Source organism: Piliocolobus tephrosceles, chromosome 10 (genome assembly GCF_002776525.5).
Source record: "Piliocolobus tephrosceles isolate RC106 chromosome 10, ASM277652v3, whole genome shotgun sequence".
In the NCBI taxonomy this organism is placed as follows: Eukaryota; Metazoa; Chordata; class Mammalia; order Primates; family Cercopithecidae; genus Piliocolobus; species Piliocolobus tephrosceles.
Genome location: NC_045443.1, coordinates 36,474,953 through 36,494,583, shown reverse-complemented (window position 1 = coordinate 36,494,583; position 19,631 = coordinate 36,474,953). Strand labels below are relative to the sequence as shown.

Below are 19,631 nucleotides of genomic sequence, written 5' to 3'. Positions count from 1 at the left end.
GGAACTGGACAGGCAGAAGTAGGCCACATCCACATCAACATCTTCATGTCCTGGATTTTGCATACACCTATTGCATTGCTTATTGGCCAGTTTGGTGCCAAAATGAAAATAACCTACTTTCAGGTTATGAAAGTAACCTTTCACCAGTCTTCTCTCCAGACCAACCTTTGTGGTTTTGGCCCAATTTACTTTAAAATGATTATTTTAATGGCTGCTGTTTTTTTCAGTTGTTGTACTTTAGTTGCATTAACTATCCTTCTACTTTGGGAGACTTTTATGGTTTCTAATTATCTATTTATGTTAATTTTGTGATAAATGAAAGGACAGAGAAAAGTACATCTTTAAGCGAATAATTTCCCATTTAGGTGATTTCCTAAGGATACACTTTAGATACCACACTGGGACAGAGGGGATGAATATTCCAATGTCCAAACTGCCAAATTTCTTTCCAAAAGGAGATTATACCAATTTATATTGTTACCAAAATTATAGAGACTACCAGTATCACTATAGTCTCATCACCTTTAAATGTTATCATTGTTTTCATTTGCATCTGTCCATATTCCATCCATCTATTTTCTATACTTGGGGTATATAAGGTAGCCAATATACTGATAAGGAGTTTAGATGCAATGATTTATAGATAAATAACATTTTATTCAGGACAAAAGTGGCTTTTTGCTCCAAATTTCTAATGCTTTTGAAATTTACCCATGTCTATGATTTAATTGTCTCAATAAAGATTTTTTTATTAGAAAATAATGGTAATTAACAAAAGAATAGCTTTTTCTTCTTGTCTTTAAATGACAATCCTCTGCAGGAAAATTACAAAACCAAAAAAAAGGAAAAAAAAGGCTAGACAATGGGAAATCATTCAAGGACAAGATTTTCAACATGGTCTACACACTGCAAGCTAGGGAACCATACTTTTCTAAAATTATTCAAAATCACAGAGCTGTTATTAGAGTTTAAATGCTGTGTGGCCACCCTTGACATAAATTTATTTCATTTTAGATTATTAAATAGGAACTATGCCTACTGAACAATAATTAAAAGTATCTGAGAAGTAATGGGCCAAGTTTGTAACAGTCACTTTTTGTGGTTGCTTCAATGGAATGCCCAGAAGTAGAATTTTCTTATAACTTAGATTGCTTAGAGTAAATTTACATCATCCTAATTCTCTGATTGGGAATTAGGATTTTGCTTCTTTAGTTCTCCTCAGATAAGAGTGAAGGTGTCCTATCCTAGAGAGATACTCTGTGCTTTCCTAGGTACGTTTTCACCACTACCCTCAAATTGTAATTGTGTAATTATATCATAAATTTCTATCAATAAAGAATTATTAGGGTTAAGTTTCTATCAGTAAAGAACTATTAGGGTTAATTTTAGAGGGATATCTGTGTTTTGAGGTGATAGCTTAGGGACCTCGTCCAGAAAAATCATAGTCCTGCGTCAGGAACTGGAAATAAAATCGTGCTTCAATGACACTCCTCAGTAATGAATCAGCAAGCTTGTGCAGTAAGCCCAGTAGAACAGTGGTAGATGTGTCACACAAATTGTAGTAAGCTCTCCCATTTTCCACAATGCTGAATCTTTTATAAACTCTTTGGGAAGGGAACTAAGTTTCATACATTTATCAGTGATTAGGACTGAATATATGAAGTTGGAAGTTTTGGTTTTCATACACAGGTCATATTTCTCTTCCTCTACTCCCATATATAAGCTTGGAGCAATCAAATTATTTCATCATAGAGAATAAAGGGGCTATATAGACAGTATGTGCTGTGTAAGAAGCAAGGAATATACTACTTATGGCTAACTGTGGCAAGAACAGTTGTATATTTGCACTGCTTAAGTTCCTTTGGTTATTTCTTAGGTTTAAAACTCTATAGATAAATGATGGAAAGGTAACATCTTAAAAGGCAGAAATAGATCTATGTATGAACTGGGTTTGGTGGCTGTGGAGTGGGCAGGGGAGCATTGTTCCACCTTCAAAGGGAGCCGTTAATTTCTACATGGTATTACTAAAGGGAGTTCTGTGTGTTCCATGATTGGAACAGGGAACTGATGATTTATTTGGTCTATATATCAGGTTTTAGCCTAGTCATTCTGCTGGTAAAGATTAGTTCTCTCGCTCTGCCAAAATGAGACATATTTCACCTGATTGCAATGCAGTTCTGCTTTGTCCACTGCAGTGCCCTCTGAGCAGCTTCCCATTATTGCAGTCATTTTCAGGTTTTGCTCTAGGATGTGGTGAAAAGGTGCCACATCCGAGAGCATGACTTTTTCTAATCCCAACCCACACACTGATGTCAAAGTATTTTTGTTCCTTCTCAGGAGCGTTATGTTCTTCAACCAGCAGTTGCCAGGAAAGCATGAGGATATTTTGCAAGAATGTTTGAAATCTGCATTTTTATTTTTTAGTTGGTATTTCTAGTGTTTATATTTTGAAGGTCAGGTGTGATGTCACATTCTCAGTCATTAGCTATCAATGTATTGCTGAGTGTGTAACTCTGCCAAGTCAGTGCCTGCAGTGCCTTCCCAAAATCAGCATGAGGATGACAAGGAGCTACTCGGCCTTTTTTGCGCATGTAAACGTACATAGCCAGATGGTGAAAAGCTTCATCAGGGCAAGCACAGAGTCTACTCTAAAATATCCTGCTAACCATTGCCACAGCAGGAGCTCACCCAAGGAACTGTGATAATAATGAAAAGAGTAAATAGAAAATTATTCAGTGAATTTTAGTTATTTCATTATTTGTAAGTATTCCTCCTTACAGGAGCCTGCCTACCTGCCTGCCTTTCTTTTTTCTTTCTTCTCTTTTTTCTTTCCTTTCTTATTTTCTTAAGATCTTCATGACTCAAAAGACTATTTCATTGTTGGGGATTATTGGCCAAGGGACATCTGATGTTGTCTTCTACTCACAATTAAACAAATGCAAATGTAAAAGCTTCATCATTCAAGGAACATTTATCTCTACATAGGGTATTATGATGGACAATAGGTTGAGATTTTTTTAAAAAAATAGAAAGTTGACTATTCTTTTGGCAAGCACTTATAAATTGCTTTCTATGTGCCAAGCAGTTATCACCTTGTTTAATCTTTTGTAACAACCCTATATGGACTCTTATTTTACAAGAAAATTGACACACAGAGAGGTTAAGTAACTTGGCCAAAGTTACAAAGCTGGTAAGGGATAGAACTCAGATACAGACTCATGCAGTTTGACATTAGACCCTGTGCTCTTAACCCCTGTGCCATGCTGTACTCCCTGGGATGAAATTTCAGTACAGCAGAAGAAGGAGTATATTAATATATGACCATACAGAGCACTATATGATAATGACATAAATGAGGAAAATGAAAAGGAGTTGTGAGAAAGGAGAGAATATTTCAGACAGGTGAATGGGTAGCATCCATACAGGCCTTGAGTGATGAGGTAGGAATTGATGGTAAATACTGACAGTAGATATCAGGAGTAAGAGTTTGCCTTCAGTTACAGGAAATGTCACGAGTAGGAGATACTGGGTCTAGAATGTAGGTTCAGAAAATAAGTAATTTAGTTTAGTTGGATAAAAGGATTGTGTATAGGAGTACAAGATAAGGTAGGGCTGCAGCCATATTCTGCAGGCCATTTTGTAGACTGCTGGAATAAGGAGGATGGAGGTTTTTGAACAGTGAGGTAGTCAGGGTGCTTAACTTGGTGGGGTATGAGTTTGAAGAAAGGAATGTTAGGAGCAGGAAAATCAGGAAACTGTATTCATTTACTACTGCAACACACATTAATAATATAGCACTTCCCGTGGGTCCGGAATGCAGGCATTGCTTAGGTGTGTCCTTTGCTTAGGGTCTCACAAGCCTACAATCAACGCATAGACCGGAGCTATAGTTTCATCTAAGGCTCAGCTGGAGAAGGATTCACTTTTGTTAGCAGAATTCAGTAATTTGTGGTTTTGTGCTGAGGACTTCAGTTTCTTGCTTGCTGTTGGACAGAGGCTGCCCTCAGTTCCTTCCACAAATCTCCGAGCATAGGCATCCTACCACATGGCGGCTTGCTTCTCCAAAACCAGCAAGGGAATGAGAGAATTCAGCTCAACAGCATTGGAATCTTACTTAATCACATATGTCCTGTCACCTTTGCCATATTCTGTTGGTCAGAAGCAAATCCAAGGTCACGTCCACACTCCAGAAAAAGGAATTACACAAGGCATGTAAAGCAGAAAACAGGAATCATCAGGGTTACTCTAGAGTGTCTCTCCCCCAGAGGTAGAGGCAGGTGATGGGACACACACTTGGAGTCTAAATTAGGGTGGTGTTAATGCAAATAGAAAAGTCAGATTCAAGAAATTATGTCTAGGAAAGATGGTTTCTTGTCTCTACCATGTGAAATTCTTTGTTTACATTCTCTAACATAAGCATCAAAATATCCCTTTGAGGTAGGTGCCAGGAAAATCCTTATTTCACAGATGATGACACAGCTTTGAGATATTAAGCACCTAGAGGCCACATATATCCTAGCTTTACCTGGGTGTCCCAGCCTAGATCTGAACCTAGGATGTCAATGCCAAAGCTCCTAGTCTTGGCCACTCGTCTTTACTTGGACTTAAAAGTATAAAGGACCTAAGAGAAGTGCATAAGAGGAAAATGAAGATAACTGCAAGATTTTTAAACCATTCCAATTTAGGGAAAGGTGGTGTTAACTAAAATAGAAATGTCATAAGGGGCACTAGTAAAGTAATACTTATGCTATGCATATACCACACGCCAGGCAGTATGCTAAGCATTGAGTGTACAGATGCTCTATGCTTATCCAGATGGGAATATTTAGTGTTCCCAACAACCCGTGAATACAGTCCTTTCCCCGATTTCACAGATCAGGAACAGGACCATGCCAGTACCCACTAAACTCAAGGTTCCACAAATGCACTGGTTGGTATTTTGTTCATGACTGTTATCTCTAATGTCTGACACATACAAAGTGCTCATTATATAAGCTTCTGAATGAATATAGCTAGTAAGTGGTAGAGTCATGATTTGAGCTCAGAGCAGCCCCATGCTACCTCTGGAGAGGTCATTTCGTTGTAGTCGTATTGCATTTGAGGCATGGCAGGATCTAGATGTTCATAGCAACTCTGCTATTTTAGGTACTTAGGTACCTAAATTCTCAGTGTAACTTGGAGGAAAGTTCAAGGCCAGAATAAACTATTGAGGAGCATCCACATGGAAATTATAAAGTCCTAAAATTAGATGGGATGATTATGAGAGGGTATAGGTCTCAAAATAGAACCTTAGAGGACACCTATATTTAGAGGTTGAGAAGAGGAAGAGGCAATGTAAAAAGCAATGAGGTCAGAGAGCTAAAATGGAAATACAGATATAAAAGCAAAGAGGGAAGAGAAGGAGGGAGAGTTGTCAGCAATATTAAGCACCACAGAGTAATCAAAGAGCATCAAGATTAAGACAAGAAACCTGAATTTGTATTTTAGGAGATAACTGATGACTTTTGTGTGAACATATCCGGGACAAAAGACCATGTAAGACTTAGCCAGCATCTGGGAGGGTGGGAGAGTTGGGCTGTAAAGAAGGAGTGTGTAGTCAGGTAGAGCTCATGAGTATAAACTTCTGGTATTTCAGGAGAGCTAGTTGTAGTAATATGAGAGGAGTTGAACATTTGAGTAGAAGAGACCTTGTGTATTGTAGACAGAAGGGAAGGCTCAAGCAGGACTAAACAAAATAGGGCAGGAAAAGAAGAGGTATTCATGGAATGTGACCCCAGAGGAGGCAGGAGAATGAGATGCAAGACCACTGATAAAAGGGGCAGTCCTCAGAAAGGGTGACAGGCATGCACCACTGGAGGGAGGAAGGAAGCCTACCTACAACGTTTTTTAAAAAACTTTTTCTTTTCTCAAATATTGAGAGAAAAGTAGAAGCTGATAGAGAAAAATTGATGTTCAAAATAATGATCCTCAATTCTTTTAAAAGAATTCCAATTGTTTAAAGATCTGTTCTTCAGATTCAAATGTATCAAGTCCTACAAAACATCTCTAAATTTCTGGTTTTATTTTATTTTTCTCAACTGAAATTGGTAAGTCTTCCAAAAAAAGGAGGTAAGTTCATCTATGTAGGAAACAGAAGGAAAGATTTCAGGACTACAAGATAGTAAGAAATATTTTAATTGAGGCAATAGTTGACAAAAGTTTATGGAATGTCTACTGTAGATAAGCAGATAATTCAGTAGAGAAGACTATAAAGGATAAAATAAGCATCATTAGGGAACCAACCAAGATAAAATAGCATGAACTTTTAATAGAGCCCAACAGCATGGTTTCGTAACACTGCTCAGTTTCTGAGAAGTAGTTGTTGAAAGTTAATAATGCCACACCGGGTTGGAAATGCAAATGGTGAAAAATGGCAGACAAAAATAGAGGAAGAATGGATTCTAGAGGCCAGTGAAGACAGTATATACTTCATTTTATTGTGTTTGCCATCATTGCACTTCACAGACATTGCATTTTGTTTTACTAACTAAAGGTTTCTGGCAGCCCTGCATCAAGCCAGTCTATTGACACCATATTTCCAACAGTATGTGCTCATTTAGTGCCTTTATGTCACATTATTTCAGACTTTTTCATTATTATATCTGTTATGATGATCAGTGATCTTAATGTTACTATTGTAATCGTTGTCGGGCATCACAAACTGCACCCGTATAAGACGTCAAACTTAATTGTAAATGTTGTGTGTGTTCTGACCACTCCACCAACCAGCCATTTCCTTTTTTGTCGTCCTCTCCTGGAGCCTCTCTATTCCCTAAGAAACTACAATTAATAACTCTACGATGGCCTCTAAATGTTCAAGTGATAGGAATAGTAGCACGACTCTCACTTTGAATCAAAAGCTAGACATAATTGAGATTAATGAGGAAGGCATATTGAAAGCTGAGACAGGCTGAAAGCTAGGCCTCTTGCACTGAATAGCCAAATTGTGACTACAAAAGAAAATTCTTAAAGGATATTAAAAGTGCTACTCCAGTGACCACACAAATGATAAGAAAGTGAAACAGGCTTTTTGCCGATATGAAGAAAGTTTGAGTGGTCTGGATAGATGATCAAACCAGCCACAACATTCCCTTAAGCACAAGCCTAATCCAGAATAAGTCTCGAATTCCATTTAATTCTATGAAGGCTGAGAGAGGGGAGGAAGCTGCAGAAGAGAAGTTTGAGGCTAGCAGAGGTTGGTTCATGAGGGTTAAGGAAAGAAGCTGTCTGTCTTCACTTCACACCTTGTTTGAAGTGAGGCAGCAAGTGCTGATGGAGAAGCTGCATCAAGTTATCTACAACATCTACCTAAGATATCTAATAAAGGTGGTGTATTCGTCTGGTCTCACGCTGCTATATATAACTGCCTGAGACTGGGTAGTTTATAAAGGAAAGAGGTTTAATTGACTCACAGTTCCGCAGGGCTGGGGAAGCCTGAGAAAACTTACAATCATGGAGGAAGGGGAAGCAAACATGTCCTCTTCACATGGTGGCAGGAAGGAGAAGTGCCAAGTAAAAAGGGAAAAAGCCCCTTATAAAACCATCAGATCTCATGAGAACTCATTCACTATCATGAGAACAGCACGGGGGTAACCACCCCCATGATTCAATTATCTCCCACTGGGTTTCTCCCACAACATGGAGATTATGGAAACTACAATTCAACATGAGATTTGGGTGGAGACACAGCCAAGCCATATCAGGTGGCTATACTAAACAACAGATTTTTCATTGTAGATGAAACCACCTTCTGTTGGAAGAAGACACCATCCAGCACTGTCATAGCTAGAGGGGAGAAGCTAATGCCTAGCTTCAAAGGACAGGCTGGGTCTCTTGTTAGGAGATAATGCAGCTGGTGACTTTTAAGTTGAAGCCAGTGCTCATTTGCTGCTCCAAAAATCCTAGAGCCCTTAAGAAGGGCTAAATCTATTCAGCCTGTGCTCTATAAATGAAGCAACAAAACCTGGACAACAGCACTTATATTTACAGCATCGTTTGGTGAATATTTTAAGCCACTGTGGAGACCTACTGCTCAGGAAAAAAATAAAAAAGATTCCTTTCAAAATATTACTGCTGATTGACAAGGACACTGGTCACTCAAGGGCTCTGATGGAGATGTACAAGATGAATGTTGTTTTCATACCTGCTAACACAGCATCCATTCTGTAGCCCATGCATCAAGGAGTCACTTCAACTTTCAAGTCTTATTATTTAAAAAATGCATTTCATAGGCCATAGCTGCCATCGATAGTGATTTCTCAGATGGATCTGGGCCAAGTAAAGTGAAAATGTTCTGGAAAGGATTCACTCTTCTGGAGACCATTAAAAACATTCGTGATTTATGGGAAGAGGTCAAAATACCAAATGAATAGTTTGGAAGTTTGCAAGAAGTTGATTCCAACCTTCATGGATGACTTTAAAGGGCTGAAGACTTTAGTGGAGAAAGTAACTTCAGATATAGTGGAAAACAGCAAGAGAACTATTGTAGAAGTGGAGCCTGAAGATGTGACTGAATTGCTGCAATCTCATAATAAAACTTGAACGGATAAAGAAGGAACAAAGAAAGTAGTTTCTGAGATGGAATCTACTCCTGGTGAAAGTGCTGTGAACATTGTTGAAATGATATCAAAGGATTTAGAGTATCACATGAACTTAGTTGACGAAGCAGTAGCAGAGTTTGAGAGGACTGACTGCAATTTTGAAAGAAGTTATCTGGGTAAAATGCTATCAAACATCAATGCATGCTACAGAGAAATATTTAGTGAAGGGAAAAGTCAGTCAATTTGACAAACTTCCTTGTGTTATTTTGAGAAATTGCCACAGCCACCCCAGCCTTCAGCAACTTCTGCCCTAATCAGTCAGCAGCCCTCAACATTGAGGCAAGACTCTCCACCAAAAAGATGACTCATGGAAGGTGCAGATTATCGTTAGCATTTTTTAGCAATAAAATATTTTAAAATTAAGATTTGTACATTTTTAGACAATATTATTGAACACTTAATAGACTACACTTTCATGGGAACATAGCTTTTATATGCAGTGGGAAACCAAAAAATTTGTGTGACCCACTTTATTACAGTGGTCTGGAACTGACCTCAGAATATCTCCAAGTTATGCCTGTATTGGCATGGTCTAAGCTGAGCAGTGAGGTTAATGAATACTGAGAAGATAATCCAAAGGCAGATCTGGGTGTAGCACAGATTATCAGAAATGAGGAGATAACGTGGTGGTTGTGATCAGAAAAGGAAGGCTCTAAGTCTGAAGTAAAATAGTTCCAAATCAAGGAAACTATAAAGTGCTCTCTCTATAGTTCTGGAGATTAAATAAGGAACTATGAGGCCAGTGCATTATACGGAGCACAGAAAACCACACACCACATGTTTTCACTTATAAGTGGGAGCTGAACAATGAGAACACATTGACACAGAGAACAATGCACACTAGGGCCTGTGGGGGCTGGGAGGAGGGAGAGCATCAGGATAAATAGATAATGCATATGGGGCTTAATACCTAGGTGATGGGTTGATGGGTGCAGCAAATCACTGCCGCACACATTTACCTGTGTAACAAACCTGCACATCCTGCGCATGTATCCTAGAACTTGAAATAATTTTTTTTAAATGAGACCAATGAATTAAAAATAAATGAATGTGGCAGGGGATGAGAGGAGGTAGACTGAGCAGGCACCCAAATCCTCAAGACAGGTAGAATGTTATGATGAGTTCATAAGTACTGTAACAATAGGGCTTGGATGACAAGGTTCAAAGATAGAGGTTGAAGGAGACAGGACAATACTCTAAATTGACAACAGGGGATAGGAATGTTTTTGAGTCTGGTAATATCTTCAGGGGCAATTAAGGTAAAGAACTGGAAGTTCAACTTCAGAATCGATCTAAACTGTAGGACACTTTGCTTTACTATGGATTAAGAAGGAAGGTCATCAGGGAGTGACTGGTAGAGAAGTAAGAACACACAGCAGGAAGGGAGAGGGCTATTTGGAATCAGATAGAATCATCTGCTTCCCTCATCCACCCCATCACCCTTTACAGGTTACCCTTCTAATCCTTAAAATAGTCTACAAAGTATTGTCCCCATTTTATCAGATGAAAAGTATCTGGCTCTGAAATTTGAATCTTGTTCTGATTACAAATTCCATGGTCTTTTCACTGCCACATACTGACTCTCAGTGGTACTGAAGTATTACTGCAGCTTCCAGGGACTAATTAGAAATCATGTCTAATTCATGTGAAATGGTTATAAAGCAGTGTCTTTGTTTTGCTCTTGAATTATACTTAGCTCTAAAATTCCTGTGTGAGCTCGCATATCTAATACTGTATATTTAGTTCTTATTTTTTAAGAAAAACATTTTGGACTATTAAGACATTAAGGAATTTCCAAATACATATATATGATCATATTGAATTCTGCAACTGTAGTCTAAACCATTAAGTTAATACTTACATTGCATTATTTTTCAGGTGTGAAAATGAAACCAAGTTCAAAACAGAAGACATATTTTGGGCTTACAATTTCTGCCCTACTCCATATTCCTGGACTGCACTTCTGGGCCTTATTTTATATCTTGTTTTCTTTGCACCTGGTAAACAAAGACTTTGTTATTACTGTTGCATTAATTGAATTGCCTCTTTTTGGAGTACATAAACTATAATTTTTCAAATTTCTTACATGCTATTTTACTAAAGTTTTTAATGTTTTATTTCTCAGGAATGGGACCAATGCCTTGGACTGTGAATTCTGAAATATATCCCCTTTGGGCAAGAAGTACAGGAAATGCATGTTCATCTGGAATAAACTGGATTTTCAATGTTCTGGTTTCACTAACATTTTTACACACAGCAGAATATCTTACATACTATGGTAAGATAATATTTTTTCCAACATAGTTTTATTTTTATTACTCTGTTTTTAGATATACTATAATATCATTTGTGAATATCATTTGTGATTGAGACTATGTGGTTATATGTTGCTGTTATAAGTATCTCCATGTGGTTTTCTTGTCCTCCAAAGGCATTGGAAATGTATCTGGAAAAGAAAAGAGGGATTCTCCTATCCTAAACAGCATTGCTTCTTGTCCTGCAGTGCTTAGGGCTGTCACACAACCCCTCTCCCAACCCAGCTCTCTCCCCAGGTGGAAGTCTTTACACCACAGCTTTTAGTTTCACAGAAACCTAAAAAACAGAAAATGGTAAAAAGATGTAGGCAGGGAGTCTAGGACCAATGAGATATCCTGTGACAGGCATAGTGTCAAGTCTAAGAGCAGAATCTGCATAGGGCTGGAAGTAGCTTCCCCAAATGCTTAACAGTATTCTGTGCTGTGGCCATGCCTTCCACTGTATCACCTGTGCTGCTCAGGCCAGTGCATGTGCATTTCATTGTCCTCTGAGACCAGCACTTACCACTTGCAAAAGTGTAAACGTGGCCATAATTCAAAATGAAAAACAATAGTGCTTAGTGGCTGAGTCAGGAAAATACTTTGGGGAGCTACTTCGAATCCATTTGTACTAAAGTGAAAAGACTGCTTTTTAGAAAAAAGATTTCTGCATTGTTCACATGACTTTATAGGTTGCAGTAGGATTATTCATGATGAAGTGTGAGGTTTCATTCTAATCTCACAAGTCTCTGTGGTAGAGATGGAATGCCTGCTGCTTAGACCATTCTCCCAGAAGACCTTCTCTGATCTCCCCACAATCTCACTTTATTCCGTGCTCTGGGCACTTATCATTCCTCTTCGCAAGAACAGGTTTGTCTGCCCCAGCTCCCTCTACTAGATTATAAATCCCTGGAGGGCCAGGACTGTGCCTTGTTCATTGTCACATTCCCAGTTCCTCCCAAGGCATCCTGTTCACCTGGTAAGCACCAAAAAGTGTTTGTCAAGTAAATAAATAAATGGATAAATTTTGTAGATGAATGATGAATATGATGAAACATTGTAAAAATCTATTCCCGTCTCTTCTGAACATGCTGAATTGGTATTTGATTTTAGTTCATAGTATTTATCTAATGCTTTTATTATCTTCATAAAACTTTTCTCTCTCCTAATCACCACTTAAGGCATTTAAAATATTTATTTTTTTGGAAAGGAAATGCACTGGCATTTTAAACTGGATATATATTTAGTGTATTCAGCTGGATCCCATTTGGCAATTAAAATTTTTCCATAAATTCATAAACTCATCTTCATGACATAATAAATATGAGCACAATAAATATTTCCTCGTGTTTACTGATTCTAGGGAACGCTTAAATATTTGAAGACCTAAATATATGCTGGCATCCTGAGAAAGCATTTTTCATAGAAAGGCATAGACCAAATAATAAAAGTTTACATGATTATACTTTTGACAGCAAAGCTCCTCTTTCTTGAATTTATTCTGCCAGAAAACCATGAGAAAAATGAGACAACACTAATGAAATTTAAATAGGGCATAAGCAGAATTCTTTCAAAAATAAACAGCTAAAAGCATTTTGCCTTGCATTAAGCTTCTCTCATGTCAGAGCACTGGTCCATTTGGTCTACTACTGTCTAGTAGTAGAAAAATAGGCTAGTTTTTCCCCCTCTTTGTGTCTCATTGTAATCTACATGTTACTGGTTTATGTGAGTTATGCATTTCGATTCCTGATTTAATAAATATATATCCTAATCACGTGTTCCTCTGGAAATAGTTATATCTTCTTTGTTGCCTCCTTTTTTATTGTTTCATAAAATCTCAAAATTTGACTCCTTACTCAACCATATTGCTTACACAGGTCTGCCTTGTGCCCCCATTCAATAATGTTTATTACTAAAAAGTATCATTGCTATGTCACCAATATGCCATTTTATATATGGCACATGTGGCTAAAGAGATCCCTTGGGGGGCATTATGTCAAAGCTTCTCTCTTGAGGTACTACTGAAATTCAGTCAAACATGGCCTTTGAGTCCTCAATTTGTGTAATTCAGTCAAATAGTTGTTTTAATCTGGAACTTAATGTAGGGCTCTAATAAGATTTAAATCCTTGGCCGGGCGTGGTGGCTCAAGCCTGTAATCCCAGCCCTTTGGGAGGCCGAGACGGGTGGATCACGAGGTCAGGAGATCGAGACCATCCTGGCTAACACGGTGAAACCCCGTCTCTACTAAAAAATACAAAAAACTAGCCGAGCGAGGTGGCGGCGCCTGTAGTACCAGCTACCCGGGAGGCTGAGGCAGGAGAATGGCGTGAACCCGGGAGGCGGAGCTTGCAGTGAGCTGAGATCCGGCCACAGCACTCCAGCCTGGGCGACAGAGCGAGACTCCGTCTCAAAAAAAAAAAAAAGATTTAATTCCTTAGAATAAAGGTGAGGAATATCTACAGTGTTCAATAGCCCTGATGGACTCATTACAGACATTTTTTCTTTCCATTTTCATTCCAAGGGAGGAATAAATGAGAAACTGAGATATGTGACTGATTTGACCATGACATGGAACAGGTCACAGCCTCCCAGGTCTGCCCACACTCCTCTGCAACTTAGCCATAGGTCTAATCATTGGAACCCACGCTGAGTAGGCAGTTTTGGCATTTGAGTGCTTTGGATTCCTCAGATTTTATCAAACGGTCTTTTATTTTAATAGCAATTCGTTGATATTATTCAGCTTTGGGAATCCAGGTCACAAGAAAGAATCTGTAATCAACTTCAGGAATCTTCCTAACCCAACTAATGTTTTTAACTATAGAAATTTAGCACTGACAGATTTGATTTGTTACTTCTAATTATGCTACTGTTCCCAAATTGTGAAAGATTATGAGAAAGATAAACTATACCATTATATTTAAAAGTCAAACTGGGTTTGCTGTTACAGATTTTGTAGTTTAGAAGCGTAGTTTAGTCTAAAATGTTTTACCATCTGTACTTATTTTTTCTTTATCTTCATCATAATTACCATCCAGTCTTTGTCCCTCCCTGCTAAAGATTCCATTTCTCTTCCTACCTCCACAGTCTTGCTTATCTGTACTCAGAACACAGGACTTCATCTCCTTTCATTTTTTTGTCAAAATTCCCGCATTCTCCAAGAGCTAGCTTATCAGTATCACCCTTTTTGTAAAGACATCCCAATTAATTAGTCACACTAATCTTATTCTGTATCTTAATAGCAACTCTTCCTTTCCTGGTCATTTAGGGAATTTGACAAAATCTGGCCATCACTTTTTTGAGCAACTGATATTCAGAATTCTAATGGGCATGGTAACATACATTATTTCTCTTCTTTACAGTTGGGCAAAGCAGGAATTATTTTCCCCATTACACAGATCAGGTCTCTCTCTCAAGCATCTCTTAACTGTATCTCCTATATATGCTCCTGATTTTGGCTGTAAAATGTATAGAGTCATAAACTGCCAACACTTAAGTAGGAGCTGAGAAACCCCCTTATTTTACTTAATGAGGCAACAGAGGCCCAGAGAAGAGGTTAAATGACTATCCAGAAGTCACGTGGCCAACACTTAAACTCAGTTCTTCCCACTCCCAATCTGATATCCTTTCTCCAGCCAATTGTCACATTAATTTTTCATCTTACTTCCCCCATCTCATACACATGATGGTCTGGATTGAAAGCCTAAACTTAGACAGGGGCTCCATTTTACTTTGTTGTTTTCCACCATCAAAAGTACAAGTAGAGTTTTTTATATTCAAATTTGCAATTCAATTATGTGTGTGTGTATGTGTGCGTGTGTGTGTGTGTGTGTGTTTGGTAGAGACAGGTTTCACCATGTTGGCCAGGCTGGTGCAAATTCAATTATTTTAAAAGTCCATCTTGGAAATGTGTAGAGAATATAAACAAGTCATACGTTCATATATCTCATCCATCTAGGCTTGCTATCATGACCCTTAGAAAATAAAACTAGCTAATATTTATGTGTTTCTGGCTGTGGGGCATTGACATACATAATCTTACAGCAAAACAAAATTCTCTGACTTCATGGAATTTACATTCTAGTGGAGGGAAACAAAGAACAAACTAGTAAACATCATAGAATGTCAGATGATGACATGTGCTATGGAAAAAAAATGGACTGTCGAGGTCCAACAGAAGGAACAAGGAGACCAATTAGGAGACTGTTGCAATAGTGCAGATGAGGGAAGATGGCCCTTAGACCACATTTATCTATGGCAGTGGTGAGAAGTGGCCATCTTCAGGTTATATTTTGAAGGTAGAACCAACGGGATCTCCTAACAGATTGGATGTTAGGCATGAGAGTAAGGTAGAAGTTAAGGATGACTCCCAGACTTTGGACATGAGAAACTGGAAGGATGGAGTTGCCATGTATTCCACTGAGGCATTCATTCTGCAATGTCATCATTATACTTGGTTCTGGAAATACAAGATGAGTAAGAAAGGAACTTCTTCTGACCTCAAAGTGCCTGTAGTGTAATAGACAAGGCAAGCATACGTGTGTATACATACTTATAATATTTCTTGGTATTTTAGGGGTCTCCAACAACATGCTGTGATAGCACATGGAAGACAGTAATTCCTTCTAGTCAGGGAAGGGAGGAAAGGCTTCAAAGCCAAACTTACATCTGAGCCTAGTCTATTATTCTTGAATTTCTGAACTTGAGTTTAGAAAGATACATTGCATCATATTCACAGAGTTGGAACAACTGGAGTAAACCAGGCTCATAGTAATTTTTTGGTCCATTTCATACTGTGATTATGCATGACTGACCAGAAAAAAAAAGTCAAAATCAAGTACTCTTTCCAACTGAAGTCTCTCCATATATATTCATATTCATGTATCTATTATTTTCTGTTGCAGGAGCTTTCTTCCTCTATGCTGGATTTGCTGCTGTGGGACTTCTTTTCATCTACGGTTGTCTTCCTGAGACCAAAGGCAAAAAATTAGAGGAAATTGAATCACTCTTTGACAACAGGCTATGTACATGTGGCACTTCAGATTCTGATGAAGGGAGATATATTGAATATATTCGGGTAAAGGGAAGTAACTATCATCTTTCTGACAATGATGCTTCTGATGTGGAATAATTTTCAGCTGCTCATATATTTAGTTATTTAAACAAACTGGGGGGAGAAGAACAGTAATCAGTGACCTCACTGCCCTGCTTCTAATCTGGTTCTTTCCACAGTCTAGTTTTGATTGACTTCATATTCTAGAATACTTGATTAGGAGGAAGATACAACCATGATGACTTTTTTTTCCCCCCACAAGGAACAATATTTTAAAAAATATTTACAGAGATTTTAACCTAATAATTCTTAAGCAAATGTGTGTAATGCCTTCCTGAAATAGTCTAAAATGAATATTGTACCCAGTGACTTCAGTGGTATCCTTTTTTCCTAAGACCATTTATAATTATTAGTGGCAATAGAGTCAGTACTAATCTAGTCAAATTACATATGTATAATATATTTATAAAGGATTCTGGGAGATGGTCCAAGGGTGTTCCATGTCAAAAGATGGCCTGTTGGCCCTCAGTTTTCCTACAGAGAGTAGTGGTTTATCTCTGATCAGCTGTTAACAAACTAGATTCCATTTAAGCTTTCATCAGCAAATTCCAAAGTGCCTCCTACAAGGGCACAGCTGTCCCTGTCTCCTTTGGATTCCACATTTTTGTTTCTCTCCAATTCAGATATTGGGAGTTCTTCAGAGACTGACTCTGCACACTATCTTTTGAACATTATGCAAATATAATCTGTCAGGAGTTATTTTCATACTTCTTTTTTTGCATCAGTGATAAGGCATACATTTGCGCAGATGAGTTAGGAAGTTTTGAGAAGTACCTTTTGTGGTCAGAAAGTAACAGATTAAAGGTTTTTATGGGTTGCAAATTGGTTAGTCACTTAGGTATGCAATTATAAATGCAAAATAGTGCCAGATCTTTAACTGTATATCAGGGTCAGTTTTTGTTCATGCCCAAATCACTACACCTGCCTCATTGGCCCTGGAGTCCTACTGTTTTGTGCCTTCATTTGTGTTACATACATAGCTGCAAGCAAACCATTTTTCCCCTTTCTTTTATTCAAACAATAATTTTTGAAACAAAAAAGAGGAAGGAAATCAGTGGCAGAAATAATCCTGCTGTTATTGGTGTTTGTTTAAAAAAAAAATGGGACTTTTTTCTTAACTTTTTATTAACTCTTCCTAAAAGAACTGTCACATATTATTATATAATTCTATTTGTCTTTTTTTACTTAAAGAGCATAAACTCGTTTTTATTTTGCACACTTTTCTCATTTCCCTGAGAATTTACCAGAAAAAAAAAAAGATACATAGATTTGTCTCTGTGTTTTTCTTACTCTTCGCTTAGTTTTTTTTTTTTTTTTTTCCTTCTTGTCTAAAAATTGAGATTTCCTATTGGAACAGATATTTGTTCTATTATAGCATGTCTATAAGAAATGCAGACTTAACTATATTTCTACAATGTCTTTCCAAAGTGTTCATTGGTTTTTATGGCAATTCATCACTGAACTCTTAATTTTTGCTTTTCTATTAAGAACTATATAATATGTACAGAATTACTTGTTCACAAAATTACTTGCTAGTTCCAGGAAAAATATGAATGAATCTTCTGTGGCCAGTTAGGAATACATCAGTTTGATGCATTTTTAATGGCTCTAAACATCTAATAAGGTACTGTATTTGGAGAGAAAAGGTGGCTATCTCCATATGCAAAGTATTTCTGCCAATCTCCAAGGTATTTTGTTCTTTTAACGTCTGGCTTCTTCCTATCACAGTTATCAAGCTGAGAATACAGCTGAGGAAGTTCATTCTCTAAGTCACCAGAGGTATAATATTTAAACAGTTACTTTAGTGCCCTAAAAATCCATTAACCAAAAACAGAAAAGTTTTCTCCCTTTGGTCATTTCATATAATAAAAAAATTTAATATTTTAGAGAGGTTTTTTTCCTTGAATTAGGTGCTTTAACAATTGATTTCCAAGGGAATATTAGTATTGACTTTTTCCTCAGAAAAGCAAATATTATTTAATAGGGAAAAGTATTACTCTATTGATATTTCTTATCTCATAAGAAATTTCTTATCTAATATTTTGCACAGGTAAATTGAACTGAAAAGTGAGCTACTATGTGGTACAATCAAAATATAATAAGGAGAAAAAAATAGACCAATAAAGTGCTCTCTAAAAATTTAGTTTTTGGACTTATCAAAATAATTGCCTCAATTCTTCTCTTTATTGTATACATAGCCTTAACTATATACTTATAAACTCAGCTGGGCTGATGCACAGTAACTTTATTAAAGGAGAAACTGGACTCTTGTTACTTCCTAAAGCAGAACATGGCCTGTTCTCCCTAAGAAAACAATGTTTTCAACTTTATAACCATAAATGCACATAATAACAGGGAAAATTAGCCACAGTTCTCCTCCCCTACTCCCCTGAGCCCCTACTTTAAAGGACTATTTGTTATTTATATAGTATTAAAGATAATATTCCTTATCTTTGAAGTATAAGACAGAGAGGCACAGTATAAGATTTATAACTTTTTAGAAACAAATAATTACTTGAAAAGGAACCTTATACAATTAGGGTATTATTTTTAGATTTGGTGAACATTTATAGTATATTAAAAATTAAATGTTTAAATTTTGCAGATTTTTTTATATTAGGCACCTTTTAAGTTCCCAGCATATTTGGCTACCACTATCAACTTGGAAACATTCCATCTGAAGTATCATCAAATATATATTTTGTAGGACAATTTATATATGATGTGATTTGACCTACCATATTAAAACAGATACAGATTACATATCATGCTTTCAACCAAAATTATAGATTTCCTTCTAAACATGCTGCAGATTTGATAGCAGTATATTATGTTTTAGGAAAATACAATGAAGAAGGTCTGAATCCCTATTGAGGCTTAGCTGGATAGCTGATCTGCATTAGACTGAAGAGGATATATCATTTCATCTGCATATAAACACGTAGGGCTGAATATGATGTCAAAAGCGTTTGCCATTCATAATTTTCTTCAATGTAAACATTCCTAATAATTTTGATTGTTGCTCGTTAGTCAGTCATTTCCCAAAACATGATTATTTTTAATATATATATATATAAGATTTAAATAATAAATAATAAAAGGTAATGTGTCCTTTTTAAATTTTGTTCCCAGCCATATGCAGTAGTTCCCTGATAGAAAATGCTATCAGAATACCGAGTGTTTTTTCATAATTTAATTTTACCACTGAACCTGATTTTAGTACATGATAGTCTAAATATTAAGTTATTCACTCTAAAAGGGGAAATCAGTAAAAGCAAGGAATTTATGACATTTTTACTGTAATTTCAGTATCTGTAATACAGGGGAAGAATGATCAGGAAAAATATAAGCTGGCAACTTACCCTTTTGCTTTTCAACAGCAAAATAATATTGAAAATATAATAAGTCACAGATCCAGAAGTTGGTGGAAATGGGAGAATGTTTTAGAAAACACTATCCATATGTTTATCTAAGAAAATCTCAGAAAGTAGTGACACTAATATGTAGTTCATAAATACTGTAATACAGTAGAGAGAGTTGGAATGTTATTTTGGTTTTATTTCATCAGCACAATTATTAAAAACAAA

The 19,631-nt window shown here is 37.0% G+C and overlaps 1 protein-coding gene across 1 annotated transcript in view; it reads left to right on the top strand.

Annotated features, from left to right (window-relative positions):
* Positions 1-17,154, top strand: part of SLC2A13 (solute carrier family 2 member 13) — a 379,496-nt gene extending 362,342 nt beyond the window's left edge. Inside the window, exons 8-10 of the mRNA XM_023182832.1 lie at positions 10,518-10,639; positions 10,765-10,917; positions 15,836-17,154. Coding sequence (XP_023038600.1) covers positions 10,518-10,639; positions 10,765-10,917; positions 15,836-16,062 — 502 coding nt within the window. The 3' untranslated portion in view covers positions 16,063-17,154. The remainder of the gene's footprint in view (positions 1-10,517; positions 10,640-10,764; positions 10,918-15,835) is intronic.
* The last annotated feature ends 2,477 nt before the right edge of the window (positions 17,155-19,631 follow it).